The sequence below is a fragment of the Capricornis sumatraensis genome, chromosome X, assembly GCF_032405125.1.
Source record: "Capricornis sumatraensis isolate serow.1 chromosome X, serow.2, whole genome shotgun sequence".
Classification (NCBI taxonomy): domain Eukaryota; kingdom Metazoa; phylum Chordata; class Mammalia; order Artiodactyla; family Bovidae; genus Capricornis; species Capricornis sumatraensis.
In genome coordinates, this window is record NC_091092.1 from 71,316,639 (window position 1) to 71,338,186 (window position 21,548).

Below are 21,548 nucleotides of genomic sequence, written 5' to 3' on the forward strand. Positions count from 1 at the left end.
GGATAATACCTGAAGCATGCTTCTATGTCTCTTGTTATTAATCTTTAAAACACACCTGGCAGCAGAATGTTCTCTTCATTTGATAGGTGAGCATGTGAAAGACCAGAGTCACATGGCCTATAAAGGTAGCACGAACAGCAATCAGGTCTCCTGACTCTTTCCTTGTCCCTAGAGTTGCCTCTGTGTAATGATTGTGAGGTATTTGGAGTAATAATAAATCAATGGAGTGGAAAAAAATCCTCCAAAATGGGTCTGCTATTAGGGAGTAGCTACATGTACAAGAAGGGTAGAACTACTTATCTATTCTACATGCAAGTTGATCTTTAGCTTCTCTGGTACAGAGTGCCCCCAGGGGTATTTGAGGACCAATACTGTGCAAGGCCATTCACTCTGGCATTGTTCTACCCTGGTGGGCACATGCTTGGGACAATAAGCTGTATCCAGGGTGGCACTCACTTGTGAAATGTTTGCTGATTGTTTAGTCAGATCTAATATTCCTAGCTTTAAAAGAAACTAAGACTTTTGTGGTTGGGAGGTGATTCAAACCTGTCAGTAGGGTGTGAGGTTGAAAAAAGAATTATTGTGGGAAATAAACTTTTTTAATGAATCTATATGATAGTGAATGCTGTCTTAAGGAGGCGAAGGGTTTTACCAAACACTTGGATTAATTTTTCTTTCATACTATGCCAGTTCTGATGTTAATTTTTGAAAAAGAACAATTTTAATTGGGAAATTACTGTATTTATCAGTAGACTGTGGTATATACACACACAGACAGGCTTCTCAGGTGGCTCAGATGGTAAAAAATTCTGCCTACAGTGCAGGAGACCCTGGTTCAATCCCTGGTTTGGAAAGATCCCCTGGAGAAGGGAATAGCTACCCACACTAGTATTCTTTTTTTTTTTTTTTTTAATAATTTTTAGTTGGGGAATAATTACTTTACAATATTATGGTGGTTTTTGTCATACAACAACATGAATCAGCCACAGGTGCACATGTGTCCCACCATCCTGAACCCCCCTCCCACCTTCCTTCTCACCCTGTCCCTCTGGATTGTCCCAGAGCACAAGCTTTGAGTGCTCTGCTTCATGAATCAAACGTGCACTGGTCAATATTGTAATATACATGTTTCAATGCTATTCTATCATATCATCCCACCCTCGCCTTCTCCCATATAGTCCAAAAGTCTGTTCTTTACATCTGTCTCTTTTGCTGCCTAGCATATAGGATCGTTTTAACCATCTTTCTAAATTCCATATATGTATGCTAATATACTGTATTGGTGTTTCTCTATCTGACTTACTTCACTCTGTATAATAGGCTCCAGTCTCATCCACCTCATTAGAACTGAGTTAAATGTGTTATTTTTTATAGCTGAGTAATATTCCATTGTGTATATGTATGTACAACTTCCTTATCCATTCGTCTGCTGATGGACATCTAGGTTGCTTTCCATGTTCTAGCTATTGTAAATATTGCTGCAATGAACATTGGGGTATGTGTGTCTCTTTCAGTTCTTGTTTTCTTGATGTGTATACCCAGCAGTGAGATTGCTGGGTCATATGGCAGTTCTGTTTCCAGTTTTTGAAGGAATCTCCATACTGTTCTCTATATTGGCTGTGCCACTTTGCATTCTCACCAACAGTGTAGGAGGCTTCCTTTTTCTCCACACCTTCTCCAGCATTTATTGTTTGTAGACTTTTTGATGGTGGCCATTCTGACCAGCATGAGATGATACCTCATTGTGGTTTTGATTTACATTTCTCTAATAATGAGTGATGTTGAGCATCTTTTCATATGTTTATTAGACATCTGTATGTCTTATTTGGAGAAATGCCTGTTTAGGTCATTTTCCCACTTTTTGATTGGGCTGTTTGTTTTTCTGGTATTGAGCTGCATGAGCTGCTTGTATATTTTAGAGATTAATTCTTAGTCAGTTGTTTCATTTACTGTTTGTCCCATCCTGAAGGCTGTCTTTTCACCTTGCTTATGGTTTCCTTTGTTGTGAAAAAGATTTTAAGTTTAATTAGGTCCCATTTGTTTATTTTTGTTTTTATTTCCATTACTCTGGGAGGTGGGTCATAGAGGATCTTGCTGTGATTTATATCAGAGAGTGTTCTGCCTATGTTTTCCTCTAGGAGTTTTATAGTTTCTGGCCTTACATTTAGATCTTTACTCCGTTTTGAGTTTATTTTTGTGTATGATGTTAGTGTTCTAGTTTCATTCTTTTATACATGGTTGACCAGTTTTCCCAGCACCACTTGTTAAAGAGATTGTCTTTTCTGCATTGTATGTTTTCCCCTCCTTTGTCAAAGATAAGGTGTCCATAGGTGCACGGATTTCTCTCTGGGCTTTCTATTTTGTTCCATTGATCTATAGCCCTGCCTTTGTGCCAGTACCATACTGTCTTGATGACTGTATGTTTGTCATATAGTCTGAAGTCGGGAAGCTTGATTCTTCCAGTTCCATTCTTTTTTCTCAAGATTGCTTTGGCTCTTCAAAGTTGTTTGTGTTTCCATACAAATTGTGAAATTATTTGTTGTAGTTCTGTGAAAAATACTATTGGTAGCTTGATAGCAATTGCATTGAAACTATAGATTGCTCTGTATAGTATATTGATTTTCACTATATTGGTTCTTCCAATCCACAAACATGGTATATTTCTCTATCTATTAGTGCCATCTTTGATTTCTTTCATTTCTTTCTTTCATCACCTTCTGTTTCTTTCAGTTCAGTTCAGTCGCTCAGTCGTATCCAACTCTTTCTAACCCCATGAATTGCAGCACGCCAGGCCTCCCTGTCCATCACCAACTCCCAGAGTTCACTCAGACTCACATCCATCGAGTCAGTGATGCCATCCAGCCATCTCATCCTCGGTCGTCCCCTTCTCCTCCTGCCCCCAAGCCCTCCAAGCATCCGAGTATTTTCCAATGAGGTGGCCAAAGTACTGGAGTTTCAGCTTTAGCATCATTCCTTCCAAAGAAATCCCAAGGCTGATCTCCTTCAGAATGGACTGGTTGGATCTCCTTGCAGTCCAAGGGAATCTCAAGAGTCTTCTCCAACACCACCGTTCAAAAGCATCAATTCTTCAGCTCTCAGCCTTCTTCACAGTCCAACTCTCACATCCATACATGACCACTGGGAAAACCATAGCCTTGACTAGATGGACCTTAGTCAGCAAAGTAATGTCTCTGCTTTTGAATATGCTATCTAGGTTGGTCATAACTTTTCTTCCAAGAAATAAGCATCTTTTAATTTCATGGCTGCAGTTACCATCTGCAGTGATTTTGGAGCCCCCAAAAATAAAGTCTGCCACTGTTTCCCCATCTATTTCCCATGAAGTGGGATGATCTTAGTTTTCTGAATGTTGAGCTTTAAGCCAACTTTTTCACTCTCCTCTTTCACTTTCATCAAGAGGCTTTTTAGCTCCTCTTCACTTTCTGCCATAAGGGTGCTGTCGTCTGCATATCTGAGGTTATTGATATTTCTCCCGGCAATCTTGATTCCAGCTTGTGTTTCTTCCAGTCCAGCGTTTCTCATGATGTACTCTGCATATCAGTTAAATAAGCAGGGTGACAATATACAGCCTTGACATACTCCTTTTCCTATTTGGAACCAGTCTGTTGTTCCCTGTCCAGTTCTAACTGTTGCTTCTTGATCTGCATACAGATTTCTCAAGAGGCAGGTCAGGTGGTCTGGTATTCCCATCCGTCTCAGAATTTTCCACAGTTTATTGTGATCCACACAGGCAAAGGCTTTGGCATAGTCAACAAAGCAGAAATAGATGTTTTTTTCTGGAAGTCTCTTGCTTTTTTGATGATCCAGTGGATGTTGGTATTTGGATCTCTGGTTCCTCTGCCTTTTCTAAAACCAGCTTGAAGATCAGGAAGTTCACAGTTCACTTATAGGTGCCTTTATTCCTAAGTATTTTATTCTTTTTGTTGCAATGTTTCCTTTTCTCTTTCTATTTTTTCCACTCTAGTATTCTTGCCTGGAGAATTCCATGGACAGAGGAGCCTGATCCCATGGCTACAAACCATGGGATCACAAAGAGTTGGACACAGCTGAATGACTAACAAACACACACACATATACTTTATATATATACATACACTTCCTAGGTGGCTCAGTGGTAAAGAACTCCCCCTGTGTCAGTGCAGAAGACAAAAGAGACACAGGTTCAGTCCCCGAGTTGGGAAGATTCCTTGGAGGAAAAAATGGCAACTTACTTCAGTATTCTTGCCAGGAAGATTGCATGGAGAGAGAAGCCTGGTGGGCTACAGTCCATGGGATGGCAAAGGAATCAGACAAGACTTAGCAACTAAACAGCAACAACAAATGTGTATGTTCACACACATACATAGGCTCACTATTAAGATGTTGATGTTTTAGAATGTCAATTATAGTTTGAAATATATTATTTAAAAAGATGACTGCTTTTGTGTACATTTGTCATTGGTCTGTTTCTTCAGAAATCTGTGGAGGAGAACTGTGTTTTTGGGCTTCCCTGAAAGCTCAGTTGGTAAAGAATCCACCTGCAATGCAGGAGACCCCAGTTCAATTCCTGGGTTGGGAAGATCCCCTGGAGAAGGGATAGGCTACCCACTCCAGTATTCTTGGGCTTCTCTGGTGGCTCAGCTGGTAAAGAGTCTACCTGAAATGCAGGAGACCTGGGTTCAATCCCTGGTAGGAAAGATCTCCTGGAGAAGGGAAATGCTACCCCCTCCAGTATTCTGGCCTAGAGAATTCCATGGACTTTATAGTCCATGGGGTTTCAAAGAGTTGGGCACGACTGAGCAACTTTCACTTTCTCTCTGTTTTTATTATGCAGTGCTTAGTGCAGGGCTGCATAGGTATAAGTACTTAATGAACATTATTTGACACTGACAAGTAACTTTATTGTATAATTTTTTTTCAAAATTATGATTACATATTTTGTTAATCGAAGAGGATATTTGTGGGAATATATTGGGATGTATAGAGTGGCTAAATGGGATGCTGCTGTTTATAACTCATTCTTTTTTGTTTTAGCTTATATATTTTAGGCAAGGACATGAAGCTTATGTACGGGCTGTAAGAAAATCAAAAACATACAGCGTTAATTTACAAAAACAGCCGTGGAATAAAATGGATCTCAGGGTAAGTTTGCCAAATTAATAAGCTATGTACTGAAGTATCTTGGAATTAAGTTACTTTCCTGTATGCTTATTCTCAGTTTCTGGATATTTCAGTGTTGATTGTATGTCCAGGATAAGGTGATGTACCATGCTCCTGTACAGCTGAATCCTGTGGGCCGCATTTTGTTTCCTGGAATTTGTGTGCCACTTGTTGTCTTTTTTTGACCTAATTTCCTTCAAGCTTCAGGTTCTCTGGTGTATACCATGTACTTCAAGCAGTGCAGTAGTTCCATGGTGTGGATATTTTCCTTAGCAGCTTTGTGCTTTCTGGAGGCTCTGTAAATTGACTGCATTCATGGACCACAGACACCCTCAAGATTCTGGCAGCTTTAGGATATAGTAAATATCATAAATCCTAAGAAACTCATACCTTTGTGGTTATTGTTGTCCTGTCACCCAGTTGTATCCAACTCTTTGTGACCTCATGGATGATGGCAGCATGCCAGGGCTCTCTATCCCTCACCATCTCCCAGAGTTTGCCCAAGTTCATATCCATTGCATTGGTGATGCCGTCCAACCATCTCATCCTCTGATGACCTCTTTTCATTCTGCTCTTGATTTTTCCCAGCATCATGGACTTTTCCATTGAGACAGCTATTCACATCAGATGACCAAAATAGTGGAATTTCAACTTCAGCATCAGTCCTTCCAATGAGTATTCAGGGTTGACTTCCCTTAAGATTGCCTTGTTTGATCTCCTTGCTGTCCATGGGACTCTCAGGAGTCTTCTCCAGCACTGTAGTTCAAAGGCATCAATTTTTCAGTGCTCCACTTTCTTTATGGTCCAGCTCTCATAACTGTACATGACCACTGAGAAGATCATAGCCTTGACTGTACGGACCTTTGTTAGCAGAGTAATGTCTCTGCTTTTCAACATACTGTCTAGGTTTGTCATAGCTTTCCTGTCAAGGGGCAAGTTTCTTCTGATTTCATGGCTGCAGTCATCATCTGCAATCATTTTAGAGCCCAAGAAGGGGAAATCTGTCACTACTTCCACCTTTCCCTCTATATTTGCCATGAAGTAATGGGGCTGGATGCTATGATCTTAGATTTTTAATATTTAGTTTTAAGCCAGCTCTTTCACTCTCCTCCTTCACCCTCAAGAGGCTCATTAGTTTTTCTTCACTTTCTGCCATTAGAGTGGTATCATCTGCATATCTGAGGTTGTTGATGTTTCTCCTGCCCATCTTGATTCCAGCTTATAACTCATCTAGCCTGATATTTCTCATGATGTACTCAGCATATAGATTATGCCAACAGGGTAACAGCAGACAGCCCTGTTGTAATCCTTTCTCAATCTTGACCCTATCGGCTGTTCCATACAGGGTTCTAATTGTTGCTTCTTGACACACATACAGGTTTCTCAGGAGACAGGTGAGATGGTTTGGTATTCCCATCTCTTTAACAGCTTTCCACAGTTTATTATGATTCACACAGTCAAAAGCTTTGACATAGTCATTGAAACAGAGGTAGATTTTTTTTTTTTTTTTTAATTCCCTGCCTTTCTCTATAATCCAGTGAATGTTGGCAATTTGGTCTCTGGTTCCTCTTCCTTTTCTAAATCCAGCTTGAACATCTGGAAGTTCTTGAGTCACATAATCCTGAAGCCTGGCATGCAAGATTTTAGGCATGACCTTACTAGTATGGAAGATGAGTGCAATTGTCCAGTGATTAGCACATTCTTTAGTTGTTTTGTAATGATGCTTAACAGGAAGGATAGAAGAGAGAATGTGTATATTTATTGAAATAAAGATTTAGGCACTTCTAAAAATTCCAGAAAAACTTCTATTTCTGCTTTATTGACTATGCCAAAGCCTTTGACTGTGTGGATCACAATAAACTGTGGAAAATTCTGAGAGAGATGGGAATACCAGACCACCTGACCTGCCTCTTGAGAAATCTGCATGCAGCTCAGGAAGCAACAGTTAGAACTGGACAGGGAACAACAGACTGGTTCCAAATAGGAAAAGGAGTACGTCAAGGCTGTATATTGTCACCCTGCTTACTTAACTTCTATGCAGAGTACATCATGAGAAACGCTGGGCTGGAAGAAACACAAGCTGGAATCAAGATTGCCGGGAGAAATATCAATAACCTCAGATATGCAGATGACAGCACCCTTATGGCAGAAAGTGAAGAGGAGCTAAAAAGCCTCTTGATGAAAGTGAAAGAGGAGAGTGAAAAAGTTGGCTTAAAGCTCAACATTCAGAAAATGAAGATCATAGCATCCAGTCCCATCACTTCATGGGAAATAGATGTGGAAACAGTGGCAGACTTTATTTTTGGGGGCTCCAAAATCACTGCAGATGGTGACTGCAGCCATGAAATTAAAAGACGCTTACTCCTTGGAAGAAAAGTTATGAGCAACCTAGATAGTATATTCAAAAGCAGAGACATTACTTTGCCGACCAAGGTCCATCTAGTCAAGGCTATGGTTTTTCCTGTGGTCATGTATGGATGTGGGAGTGGGACTGTGAAGAAGGCTGAGAGCCGAAGAATTGATGCTTTTGAACGGTGGTGTTGGAGAAGACTCTTGAGATTCCCTTGGACTGCAAGGAGATCCAACCAGTCCATTCTGAAGGAGATCAACCCTGGGATTTCTTTGGAAGGACTGATGCTAAAGCTGAAGCTCCAGTACTTTGGCCACCTCATGCAAAGAGTTGACTCATTGGAGAATACTCGGATGCTGGGAGGGATTGGGGGCAGGAGGAGAAGGGGATGACCGAGGATGAGATGGCTGGATGGCATCACGGACTCGATGGACATGAGTGAGTGAACTCCGGGAGATGGTGATGGACAGGGAGGCCTGGCGTGCTGCGATTCATGGGGTCGCAAATAGTCGAACACAACTGAGCGACTGAACTGAACTGATGCTGATTTCTGTAACAAAGCTTTTATTTGTACAAAAATAATGGCGAACAAGTCACAGCAGTGCACTAGGTAGAAAATAAAACAACCACATTAACAAAGTGCTGAAATAAATACTAACCAGGCGGAGAGGACAGGCCCTCATGGGGTGTTTCTGTCACCGGGACGTGTGGGGTTTGTCTTCGCAGCCCAGAGCCCACAGACTCATGGAGCCACATACTCAGACTAAGTTGCATTGGACCCAGTGCCTGCAAGTCAAATGCCTCGGGTCACCAAGGCCGTGGTGGGGTCAGGACCACACTGACTCCCAAGGAAGGCCATTTCCTAGTGCTCAGCCTGGACTACTGGGCATCCAGCAGCAGTTCACTGAGCCTGTGTGATTTCTTATTTTAAATTCTAACCCTGTGGTTATAGTAAATTTTAGAAGTCAACTTATTTCTGGTATAAGACCCTGGACTTTGGAATAAGATCTGAATTTCAATCCCAGCTCTGCTATATACAAGTGTGTAACTCTAAAAACATCACTGTACCCATGAGGCTCTGTTTTGTCATCATTAAATGTGACTAATAACAGTCTTTAAGGATGGTATTTAAAATAATATTCTAGCACTCAAAATTGTAAGTCCTTTTCCCAAACATATACATAGTATGTCTATCTGCCTAATTACAGACTGTATTTCTGCTAGAGGAATTATTTTTTAAATAGAGTTATCAATAGAATTTAATATTATTGACAAGATAGGGCCACAATGGGCAGCTCCACAGAACACAAATTAGACAATCCCAAGAGTTTAAAGTTGTAATAGACAGGTTAATATTTTCTAACCTCATCCTCTCCCTCAGTCCTATGCACTTCAACCTCCTCATAATCCTTCTCAAAGGCAGCCATGTCCTCATGACCCTCAGAAAACTCTTCTTTCTCCATGTCCTCACCCACATACCAGTGAACAAAGGCAAGCTTGGCATATATCAGGTCAAATTTGTGATCCAGGTGAGCCCAGGCCTCAGCATGCGCAAAGCTCGTTGTACTTTGGCTTGATCTCCACCAGGTAGCACAGTGGGAGACTGATAATTAATGCCAACTTTGAATCCATTGGGGCACTGGTCCACAAACTGGATGCTGCACTTGGTCTTGATTGTGGCAGTGGTGGCACTGATATCTTTTGGAATTATGTCACCATGGTACAGCAGGTAGCAAGCCATGTATTTAGCTTGGTGAGGGTTACATTTCACCATCTGGTTGGCTGGCTCAAAGCAAGCATTGGTGATCTCTGCTACAGAAAGCTGTTCATTTTAGGCTTTCTCACCAGAGATGGCAGGAGCATATGTGGCCAGAGGGAAGTGGATGCAGGGGTAGGGTACCAGGTTGGTCTGTAATTCTGTCATATCTACATTCAGGGCTCCATCAGATCTCAGGGAACTAATGATGGAAGACACTACTTGTTGGCTTTGAGACAGTTAAGACTAGTATAGATTGGGCACTCAATATCGGGATTTCTATGACAGATGACATAGATGGCCTCATTGTCTATCATGAAGATACAGAGTGCTCCAGGGTGGTGTGGTTGGTGAGGGTGGAGTTGTAGGGTTGAACTATAGCTATGAAAACCTGGGAGCTGGGTAAATGGAGAACTCCAGCATGGACTTCTTGCCGTAATTGACAGAGAGATGTTCCAATGGCAGGAAGGTAAGCCCAGAACCAGTTCCCCCACCACAGCTGTGGAAAAGCAAGAAGCCCTAAAGACCTGTGTATTGGTCAGCCAGTTTCTGAATTCAGTCCAAGACAAGGCCAGTGATCTTCTTGCCAATCATGTGGTGACTGCGAACATAATTATTGGCAGCATCTTCCTTGCCCTGATGAGCTTCTTTGTGTGGAGGAACTGGTGGAGGGTGCTAGTACCAACTTCATCAGTGACCGTAGGTTCCAGGTCTACAAACACTGCCTTGGGCACATGCTTGCCAGTGTCTGTCTCACTGAACAAGGTGTTGAAGGAGTCTTTTCCTCCTCCAGTGGTCTTATCACTTGACATCTGGCCATCAGGCTAGATGCCATGTTCCAAGCAATAGAGCTCCCAGTAAGCATTGCCAGTCTGTACACGAGCCTAGCCAATGTGGATTAAGATGTACTCAACGCATGAATGAAACTTGTAGGGTTCTGTAGAAATTGAGGAGGTGAGGGGATAGCCACAAAGATTTCACACCAAGTAGTGACTAGAGGAGTGATTCTTAACCAGCAGAAAACTTCTTAACTCTCCAGAGGAAAACCTAGGAGTTTGTTCAAAATACATATGACTGAGCTTTACCCTAGATATAGTGAACTCAGTTCCATAGTAGTAAATAGGGACGTGAATTTTAAAAAGATTACCAAGGGGATTCTTCTGCTTATCCTTGGTTTAGAGCCATGCACTAAACTACAAATTGCTGTTAAGGGGTCAAGAGCCATGTCTTATTACCTTTAACACTTAGTGGAATGCCTCAAATCTGGTGGGTATTCAGATAATTTTAAAATTTAATAATTTTAAAATAAAATTTATCAGATAATTTTAATGGAGTATAGTTGATTTACAATGCGTTTCAAATAATTTTTAAATTGTTCAAATAATAATGAAATAATATGCAAATGTTAAGCAATTACTTATACTGAAATTAATAATTTTTTGGTATTCTCATGAATAGGAACAAGAGTTTGTTAAGATTGTAGGAATCAAATATGAGGTTGGACCACCTACACTATGCTGCTTGAAGCTTGCATTTCTGGACCCCATTTCAGGCAAAATGACTGGAGAATCTTTTTCCATTAAGTGAGTATCTATGCTGGCTCGTGTGTGTGTGTGTGTATTTTAATTCCTGACATGTATTCCTGATGATAAAGAAAACATGACAGCACTACGGGCTTTAGAGTTTTAAAGACCATGGTTTAGTGTTCAATTCTTGTTTTGTTTTTCCACTTAATAGGGTCACAAAGAGTTGGATATGACTGAAGCAACTTAGCATGCACACTATATAGATATAGAGATAGATAGATAGATAGATAGATAGATAGATCAACTGAAATAAAAACATACAACATGAGACCTATGGGTTTCAGTTTTATTTGGGAGCTTGCTGAGGACTATAGTCTGGGAGATAGCCTTAGACAACTCTGACAAGATGTTCTCAAGAGGTAGCAGGGGCAGAGCCAGGGTACATTTGAAATTTTTTTGGCTGGGAAATACGTGTAGTCAGGCATACATATTGCTAGTTATTGGTAGTCACGAGGATCAAATATCTCAGTGATTTTAGTGTTCTATATATGGAAAGATGCAAGAGTGCAGGGTCATTGAAATTCTTCCTTACATATGCATCTTAACTATCTAAGAGTCCATACATCCAAAACACAGAATGCTTCATCTTGAATTCCTTTCAGGGTGAGCTGTAGATCAACAACTACAGTGGCTAATGACTTGATTCTTTTATTGGGATAGCCAGAGTTCTTTTGTTTTTTTTTTTTTTCCATAAGATGACTCTCATTGTCTTTAACTACATTCAGAATGGTTTTTTTAGGTTGTATTGTGACAGCTGTCATATCAGTGAGCATTTAAAAAAAAAAACATCAAACTGGTGAATTTTTGTGTAGCCATTATAATATTGAAGATGGAAGAAAAAGAGGAACATTTTTGGCATATGATACTTTATTGTTTCAAGAAAGGTACAAACAACTGAGATGCAAAAAAATGATTTGTGCAATATATCGAGAAGGTGCTGTGACTGATCAAACATATCAAATGTGGTTTGCGAAGTTTTGTTTTGAAGATTTCTTGCTGGACAATGCTCCATGGTCAGTTAGACCAGTTGAAGTTGATAGTGATCAAATTGAGACATTAACTGAGAACAATCAAAGTTATACACAGAGGAAGTAGCAGACATTCTCAAAATATCCAAATCAAGTGTTGAAAATTGTTTGCACCAGCTTGGTAATGTTAATCACTCTGATGTTTGGGTTCCACATAAGTGAAAAAAATCTTCTTGACTGTACTTCTGTATGTGATTCTCTACTGAAACAAGGCAAAAATGCTCCATTTTTAAAACAAATGGGGACAGATGATAAAAAATGGATACTGTAGAATAATGTGGAATGGAAGAGATCATGGGGCAAGTGAAATAAACTATCACACAACCACACCAAAGGCTGGTCTTCATTCCAAGGAAGGTGATGTACATATAGTGGAATTGGAAGGGAATTATGAGCTCCTTCCAGAAAACCAAATGATTAATTCCAACAGGTACTACTTCCAATTAGACCAACTGAAAGCAGCACGTGACAAAAAGCTTCCAGAATTAGTCAACAGAAAATGCATAATTTTCCATCAGGATAACTCAAGACCACATGTTCCATTGACAACCAGGCAAAAACTGCTACAGCTTGGCAGGACAGTTCTGATTCATCCACTATATTCACCAGACATTGCACCTTCAGATGTCCATTTATTTCTGTCTTTACAAAATTACCTGAATGGAAGATACTTCAATTCCCTGGAATACTGTAAAAGGCATCTAAAACATTTTTTTGGTTAAAAAAAATGAAAAGTTTTGGGAAGATGGAATTATCAATTTGCCTGAAAAATGGCAGAAGGTAGTGGAACAAAATGGTGATACACTTAAAGTTCTTGGTGAAAAATGAAAAATGGGCCTTTAATTTTTACTTTAAAACCGAAGGAAGATTTTGGCCAACACAGTATATGATCAATTGTCTCAAGACATTTAGGCATCATTAGTTTTGTTGGAGATATACTTACACATTGGATAATGTAAGAAATAACAGTCTTACAAGATAGGATAAAAGTAATATAGTTAGTGATTTAAGGTCATAAGTAAATATTTAAGACAAACAGATCAAACACATGGGGTTTAATTTAATTAAAAGCATTTGTAAGGACCTTGAGGTTTGCAACAGTTTGCTCAATAACTCCACATTAAGCATATATATCCCTGGATATTTAGAAAGTGACATATACTGTTGTATCTGTATACTGAATCACATGTACTTTATTTTCTCTTCAGGTATCATGACATGCCAGATGTCATTGACTTCCTTGTGCTACATCAGTTTTATAATGAAGCCAAAGAAAGGAACTGGCAGATAGGTAAATATAGAATTCCCACTTAAATATTGTTTGAAGCAGAGTAACTTTTAAACTGAATTAACAGTGAGAAACTTTAGACTGAAAAAGCTGTTAGCCAAATTAGAAAATTTAAATTTTTATTTTCAGTTATGTTTAGGTGATTGTATGTACTTTGTATGTGTTATAAAACCTTTCTGTGAATATCTATTCTATTAGAATACAAATCTAAATTAAAATGAAAATCTGAAGTTTCAGTTGCCTTCACATGGAGTACTTAACACTTGGGCTCTTAACAGACCTTTACTGATTGTGGCTTTGTCTCTCTCTCTTTCTCCTCTTCCACCTCTCTCCCTTTTTCTCCCTTTCTCTCTTTACCCCTCCTGTTGTCTCCTTGTCTATTCCTTCCACCTTCTCTAGCTATTTAATCTTGGGCATGATTTTAACCTCTCTGTGCCTCACTTCCATTATCTATAAAATGGGAATCACATCTGAACATACCTATAAGGTTGATATGAAAGATAAATAATATGTAGAAAGAACTTAAAATGTACCAGACACAGAGCAAACACTGTATAATTATCTGCTATTAGTAGTTTTTTTTTTTTTTTCTGTTAGTATCTTCTATCTTTTCTAATTGAAAGAAACATTTTTATCCACATGGTTGGTTTTATATTCCTTAGCCATTTAGAGGCACAAAACTAGTATGAAGAGATTTTTAGAAACAAAATGGTAAAACAAAAAATAAGAGGAAGGAAAAAAAAAAAAAGAAACAACTGTGGTGTTACATGTGCAGTACAAAAAGCAGACTGTCTAATGATGATCCCAAGTAATTGAAAGAAGTTAAATTATATGTGGTAATATGTGATTTTATTTCATACTAATTATTAGCACTTGGAAATCAAAATCCTTGAAGAGAGTAATATGGAATACTCAGATTGAAATCTGTAATAATGCTGGATACAATGATTCTATTATATTCATCAAAATGTACAGTTTAGACTGGGAACATAGCAGTTATTCTCAAGAGCACTCTTTTAAGATTTTTTTTTAAAACATTGTAGGTGATAGATTCCGCAGTATAATAGATGACGCCTGGTGGTTTGGGACTGTAGAAAGTCAGCAACCTTTTCAACCAGAGTATCCTGATAGTTCTTTCCAGTGTTACAGTGTTCAGTAAGTACAGTTATGGTCTTTTACACCTGATAAAATACTTTGGTACTATATGGACTTTCTATAAACCCTGCTTTACCTAGTCTTATAAGACCTGTACCTGTAAGGAAGGAATCATAGTACTTTTAAGGAAGGAATTTGATGATAAACTTTCTGGTGCAATATGCATGCTAAAACAAAGCAGAAACTGAATACTTATTTCTGCCTCCTTAGTTCCTGTGTTTTCTCTTAAGTATTTCTATTTTAGATAAGAATTACAACTATTATTTCGTAAAGAATACTGAAATTAATTCAGTGTTTAAAGTGATTGTTTCAGCTGGAATATAATAGTGAATATTTATATAGTCTTTTATTTGATGGTATAAGTTCTAGTCAAGGGTGAGTGCATTACTTTTGGATATATTGATACTATTTATCTACATTTACTTTTGTTCTTCATGAAATACCAGAGTTGTAAGATTCCTAATAAATAAAACTTTCTTCTTAAGAATGATGAAACATGTTTATTCTGTGAAGATTGACTTTTAGTCTTCATATTGTAGATCAAAAGGGAATAGTAAACTTTTGGAGAAGCTATAATAACCTGGTAGAAAAAAGTAGATTATCTCACAGAAATAAGTGATGTATTAAATTGATTTTTTAACCTAAAAGGAATTTTCCAGTGATAACTTTTTATTCTGTACCCTGGCTTAACATTGAATGTATGCTTGGTTGGAATTAAAAAAAAAAAAAAACAGAACTAAGAATAAGTTTAGGGCTTTCTAATTTTCATATTAGTGGACCGTGTTTTCTCTGTTAGAGGGTTATCATTATCTTTGTGTAAGCAAAGTTATACTTTAAAGAAAGTATATGCCCCTTTCCAGATTTCACCCCCAAGAAGTCCTCCAAATTATGCTAGTATGTAAAAGTATCATGTGAATTTGATTTGTATCTTGTTATTTTTTTAATAGCTGGGACAATAATGAGAGAGAAAAGATGAGCCCCTGGGATATGGAGCCAATTCCAGAAGGAAGTAAATATGCTTTTAAAAAATGAATTCTAATTTTTCTAAAAGAAGAATGGCAATAGCATTATTCTGAAAACTAATTATTTCTGATTTTTTACCTTATGCATAGCTGCCTTTCCAGATGAAGTTGGTGCTGGTGTTCCTGTGTCCCAGGAGGAACTGACTGCTTTGCTATACAAACCTCAGGAAGGAGAGTGGGGGGCTCATTCCAGAGATGAGGAATGTGAACGAGTTATTCAGGGAATCAACCACCTTCTTTCCCTGGGTATGGTGAATGTGAAAGAATATTAAGAAGATGAGAAAAGATGTTAGGAAGATGAGAAGGAATAAGGAAAACCAGCAGAATTTAAAGTTCTGTAAAAGGAAATGCAGTTTTTCACTATATACTTCTAACTCAAAAGGCACAGTGATTCTAGTTTTAATAATATTTTTGTATGCTTGGTCAAAGTAATGACTTGCAAACCTTTTCAGTTCTGGGGTTATAATAGTGAAGGCATGTAAGTGTCTTTTACTTTTGTGAGCCATCTTGGCTCTCTAGCTATTCTCTGAGCCTAACTTTGGGTGGATTTTTTTGGTAAAGACTGTGGGTGGAGTAATCAGTTTTGCTCCATAACTAGTTATATTTTCTGAAGTGTATCACATGAGACATTTGGCATTTATCCAGAAAAGACATAAATTTGAAGTTAAAAACAGTTCTCCAATAATTTTGTCTTGTTTTTATCTGATTTGAACCAGTGTATCATGTATGATTCATAGATAATATGTCCAAATAAAAAGAATAACATTATAATAGTATTGGTCTAATTTTTGCATAATTTAATCATCTCATTTTAGTAATATAGTTTTATATTGCCCACACTTCCTGTTTATATGTGGTTTTTGTTTGTTAACATGAGATGTTAGTGTTGTTTATAACTATCTTTTCTGATTTTGTAAATATTGTAGATTTTGCCAGCCCCTTTGCTGTTCCAGTGGATCTCAGTGCCTACCCCTTGTATTGTACTGTAGTTGCTTATCCAACTGACCTCAACACCATCAGGCGGAGACTTGAAAATCGCTTTTACAGGTTTGTTTAGTTTTTACCATTTCCTATAAAGCTTTTAGCTTTATGTCTTTTGCTTTCGTTTTTGCATGATGATACACTGAGATCTTTGTTTTTATATTGTAAAATAACCACTCAGAAGACCCACCTCAAAATTTCTTTTGAAAATTTGAAACAGTTGATTTCCTTTCCTCAGTCTTCCAGGGTAAAAAGGAGTATGGACAGGGAGAAAATTATGACTAGTACAAGTCACAATTGAAACAATAATTACAGTTAACTCTTAGTTTATTAAAAGCAGATTAAGTAGTTTGTGGATTCATCCTGATTATGGTGCTCCAGTGTCTTTGAGCATGTTTTAAATCCCCTGTTGGGAAATTAGGCAGCAGTTAATTAGATTTAATCACCAGCCCCAAAATGTGTAAAGAAAAAAAAATCAAGTTGTTTTTTTCTTCTGTTTTGCTGGAAGTTATGCGATTATGGGGAGGCGGTGGAGGGCAGCTTTTGTTCTCTCTCTCACCCTCAAGTCTACTGTGTCCTAACAACAATTATTCCATGAAATTGTTATAAATAATACCATGTGGGTGTATCTTATAACATTACCTGTAATTTCTTTAGTAGTCTATTATCATAACAGCAACTGCATTAAAATATGTGTCCTTTTCTACAGCCTGGCTTCTTGATTTTTGGTCTTCTCTGAAAACTAAACATTTTTTTGTTGACTTTATCAAAGCACTGTTTGTTTCTGTTTGTTTCTTTATATTTGGTCACATCCCTATTTACCATAATGTCATGGGTCAGTTCTCTTCCAGGTTTTAATATCCAAGTTTATAATCCAGTGGTTCTGAACTCATGCCTGTGCTTCAAATACTGTAACTACATACTTTTATTGGTGCATATTAGTCACACAGATATATTGAGTCACAAACATATATTTGAACACCTTTGATGTTTCATGATTAAATGCCTAGTTATTCTATATTGTCTAATTCTAGAATAGACTTTGAATGTATCGACCAAAAGTAACAGGGTATTTTTGCTTTCATAGGAGAATATCAGCATTAATGTGGGAAGTACGCTATATTGAGCATAATGCTAGGACTTTCAATGAGCCTGACAGTCCTATAGTTAAAGCAGCCAAAATTGTAACTGATGTCTTACTTCGATTTATTGGGTAAGAAGCAGTTTTATCTTCTATAGAGGCTGACTTCTGAGTTTTTAAAATTTATTGAAGTGTATTTTAACTTATCTTGTTTCTCAGGGATCAGAGCTGTACTGATATACTAGATACTTACAATAAAATTAAAGCAGAAGAACTAAACAGCACTGATGCAGAGGAGGTAAGAATCACAGCATGACCAGTAGGCATTAATTCCTTTTCTGTCATTTAAAGTACATTAGGTATTATATATGAGTGTTGTAACTGGGTATTAGCAACAAATCTGATTTCTGAAAGCTCGCTGAACACCTGCATCTTTTTGTATTAGGCTCTTTAACCTATATTTAGATAGTGTATACCAAAAATGTAGTGGTGCTGCAGTGTTTGTTCAGAGAGAGGTGGCCATTCATCCTTTTGGACACAGTGGTTTCAGTATTGAGAAATCAATACTTTATATTCCAGCCCTTGGAAACAGGACAAAGCACTAAACTGTGTTTTAAATGAATGGTTAGTTGATGGAAATTTTAGTAGGGATTAATTTTCTATACTTCATACATATATATATGTATATATATAATATTAAAATATTTTATAATTTTAGACTTGAAAGTCTCTATTTTTAGTAGTTTCAAGGAAATGCTGTTTGATTTCCTTTGTGGAAATTTATAAACATAAACTAGTTTTTCTTAATGAAATGAATTAGTATTGTCAGCAGACCCTCATGTATCTTATTTCCCCACCCAGTCATATCCCTGATTTACACTAAGTTATTTTTGACTAGAGGCTATGATAGAAGCAAAAACCAGGTTAAGAGGCTGAAACAATAATGGAAAATGACAATTCAAAAATATTTTATGGAAAACAATTCATCCCAGAGATAAGTGACTCAAATATGCTGGATTTTATTGCAGTGGCTATGATTATACAGAGGTATTTTACGTGTTTATATTTTCTGTACTGTTAATTCTCAGAATGGTAAATCTCTAATAGTTTTTCAATTTCACAAAAACGTGTTTGACTATAAAATGTTGTATTATTGAAGTTAAATGCTATTTATATATTAAAGACAACTCAGATATGCCAATTAGATATTATCCTCCTGAAACTAATACAAAATTTATCATTCTTATACCTGATATTTTCTCTAACCTTTAATATAAATGTGTTTTGCTCAGAATTTGATGTAGCAAGAATTTCTCCTCAAAATAACATAACTTGGATTAGAATAGGAAAGTAAAGTAAAATATAATTCAGCAAGCTTATTTTTTTTTCCTTTCTCTCCCTTCCTTCCAACATTTAAATTCTACGCTTTAAACAAATTGCAGTTATACAATACAGTGTTATCAACTAAAGTCACCATGTTTTACCTTAGATCCTTATATTCTCAGACTTTATTCAACTTATAGCTAGAAGTTTGTGTCTGTTTACCACCTTCTCCCTGGCCCCTCCCACCATCAGTCCACTACCCAACAAATTTTCTGTATTCTGTTTCTGAGTTTGACCTAAAAAAAAAAAAATTCTACATATAAGTGATACCATGCTGTGTTTGTCTTTCTCTATCTGACTTATTTCACTTAGCAAAATGCCCTCAAGTTCCATCTGCATTGTCACAAATGGCAGAATTACCTTCTTTCTTATGGTTAAATAATATTCCATTATGTATATGTGTATATATATACCATATTTTCTTTGTCTGTTTATCTGTTGACAGACAGATTGTTTCCACATCTTGGCTATTGTGAATAATGCTTCAGTGAATATGGGAGTACAACTTTATACCTTTGATATCTTGTTATTATTTACAGAAGTGAAATTGCTGGATCATATGGTGTTAATAGTTTTGTTTTTAATTTTTTGAGGAACTACCATATTGTTTCCCATAGTGGCTGTACCAATTTATATTCCCACCAACAGTGCACAAGGGCTCTCTTTTCTCCACATCCTCGTCAACAATTCTTATTTCTTTGTCTTTCTGATAATAACCATTCTAACAGGTGAGAGGTGATATTTCATTGTGGTTTTTAATTTGCTTCTCCCTGATGATCAGAGATGTTGAATACCTTTTCAGGTACCTATTGGCCTTTTGGATGTCTCCTTTGTAAAAATGTCTATTCAGTTTCTCTGTGCATCTTTCATTAGGTTATGTGTTGTGCTATCAAGTTGTTTATATATTTAAGTATTAACTCCCTATATATGATTTGCAAATATTTTATCCCATTTGGTATATTGCCTTCATTTTGTTGATGGTTATTGTTTGCTGTGAAGAGCTTTGTAGTTTGATGTAGTCCCAGTTTTTTTAATATAAATTTATTTATTTTAATTGGAGGTTAATTACTTTACAATATTTTATTGGTTTTGCCATACATGAACATGAATCTGCCACAGGTATTTATTGCTTTTGTTGCCTTTTATTCCCTTTGGATTTTGTTAAATCCAAAAAAATCATTGCCAAGACCAGTGTCAAGCAGCTTACCCCTGTGTTTTCTTTTAGGAGCTTTATGGTTTCATGTCTTATATCCAGATCTTTAATCCATTTTGAGTTGTGTTTAATGTATGGTGTAAGATAGGGGTCCAGTTTCATTCTTTTGCAGGTGGATTTTTTTTCCAGCTTTTTTCAGCACAATTTATTGATGAAATTATCCTTTCTTCATTTTATATTCTTGGTTCCTCTGTTGTAAATTAATCAACCAATATGTATGGTTTATTTCCGTGTACTTTCTGTTCCCTTGATCTATATATTTTATGTTAATACCATACATTTTGATTATAATAACTTTCTAATACAGTTTGGTATCAGGAAGTGTGATGCCTCCAACTTTATTCTTCTTTCTCAAGATGGTTATTAGAATTCTTTTTTGTGGTTCTATATGAGTTTTAGGATTGTTTTTCTATTTCTGCAAAAAATACTGTTGGGATTTTGATAGGGCTTGCATTGAATCTGTATATTGCTTTAAATAGTACAGATGTTTTAACAGCATTAATTTTTCATATCTGTGGCATGTAATACCTTTCTATTTATTTGTATATTCTTCTATTTCATCAATGTCTTATAGTTTTCAGTGTACAGATCTTTCAACTCCTTGGTTAAATTTATTTCTAGTATTTTATTCTTTTTGATGTAAGTATAAATGGCATTGTTTTCTTAATTTTTCTTTCTGATAGTCCACTGTTAGTATACAGAAACATAACTTATTTTTGTATGATGGTTTTGTATCCTGCAATTTTACTGAATTTGTTGATTAGTTCTAACAGTTTTATGGTAGGGTATTTAGACTTTTCTATATGTAATACAATGTCATCTGCTAATAGAGACAGTATCAATTTTTCTTTTTGATTTAAATTTTTTTGTTTTTCTTGACTAATTGTTCCAGCTAAGACTTTAAATACTATGTTAAATAAAATAAAAGAGTGAGCATTCGTGTCTTGTTCCTTATCTTAGAGGAAAAGTTTTCAGCTTTTTACAATTGACCATAAATTAGTTGTGGGTTTTTCATATATGACCTTTTTTTTTATGTTGAGATACAGTCCCTCTATACCTATTTTATTGAGAGTTTATATCATGGATGGATATTGCTATCCTCAGAGTAGCATTCTGGGTTAGAATAGAAAATTAAACTAAAATGTAATTCAGCAACTTCAGAAAGGGAAACTAATGGCTTGTGAGCTACTTCTCTTCTTTTTGAAAAAAAATTCATTAAGGTATAGTTGATTTACAGTGTTGTGTTAGTTTCAGGTATACAACAAAGTGAATCTGTTATACATATATGTAGACCCACTCTTTTTAGATTCTTTTCCCATATAGGCCATTTCAGAGTAGTGAATAGATTTCCCTGTGCTATACAGTAGATCCTTATTAGTTATCTGTTATGTGTATAGTAGTATGTATATGTTAATCCCAATCTTTCAATTTATCCCACCCCTTTACCCCTGGTAACCGTAAGTTTATTTTCTACACCTATAGCTCTATTTCTGTTTTATAGATAAGTTTATTTGTAACATTTTTTTAGATTCTCCTAGGCATTACCTA

The 21,548-nt window shown here is 36.8% G+C and overlaps 1 protein-coding gene and 1 pseudogene across 1 annotated transcript in view; one reads left to right on the forward strand and one right to left on the reverse strand.

The window, feature by feature from the left end:
- Positions 1-21,548, forward strand: part of BRWD3 (bromodomain and WD repeat domain containing 3) — a 153,704-nt gene that overhangs the window by 98,196 nt on the left and 33,960 nt on the right. The window contains exons 25-33 of the mRNA XM_068962335.1: positions 5,032-5,139; positions 10,722-10,846; positions 13,086-13,168; positions 14,209-14,320; positions 15,268-15,329; positions 15,433-15,588; positions 16,269-16,389; positions 17,411-17,536; positions 17,624-17,702. Coding sequence (XP_068818436.1) covers positions 5,032-5,139; positions 10,722-10,846; positions 13,086-13,168; positions 14,209-14,320; positions 15,268-15,329; positions 15,433-15,588; positions 16,269-16,389; positions 17,411-17,536; positions 17,624-17,702 — 972 coding nt within the window. The remainder of the gene's footprint in view (positions 1-5,031; positions 5,140-10,721; positions 10,847-13,085; positions 13,169-14,208; positions 14,321-15,267; positions 15,330-15,432; positions 15,589-16,268; positions 16,390-17,410; positions 17,537-17,623; positions 17,703-21,548) is intronic.
- LOC138070945 (tubulin alpha-1C chain pseudogene) lies at positions 8,857-10,156 on the reverse strand (annotated as a pseudogene).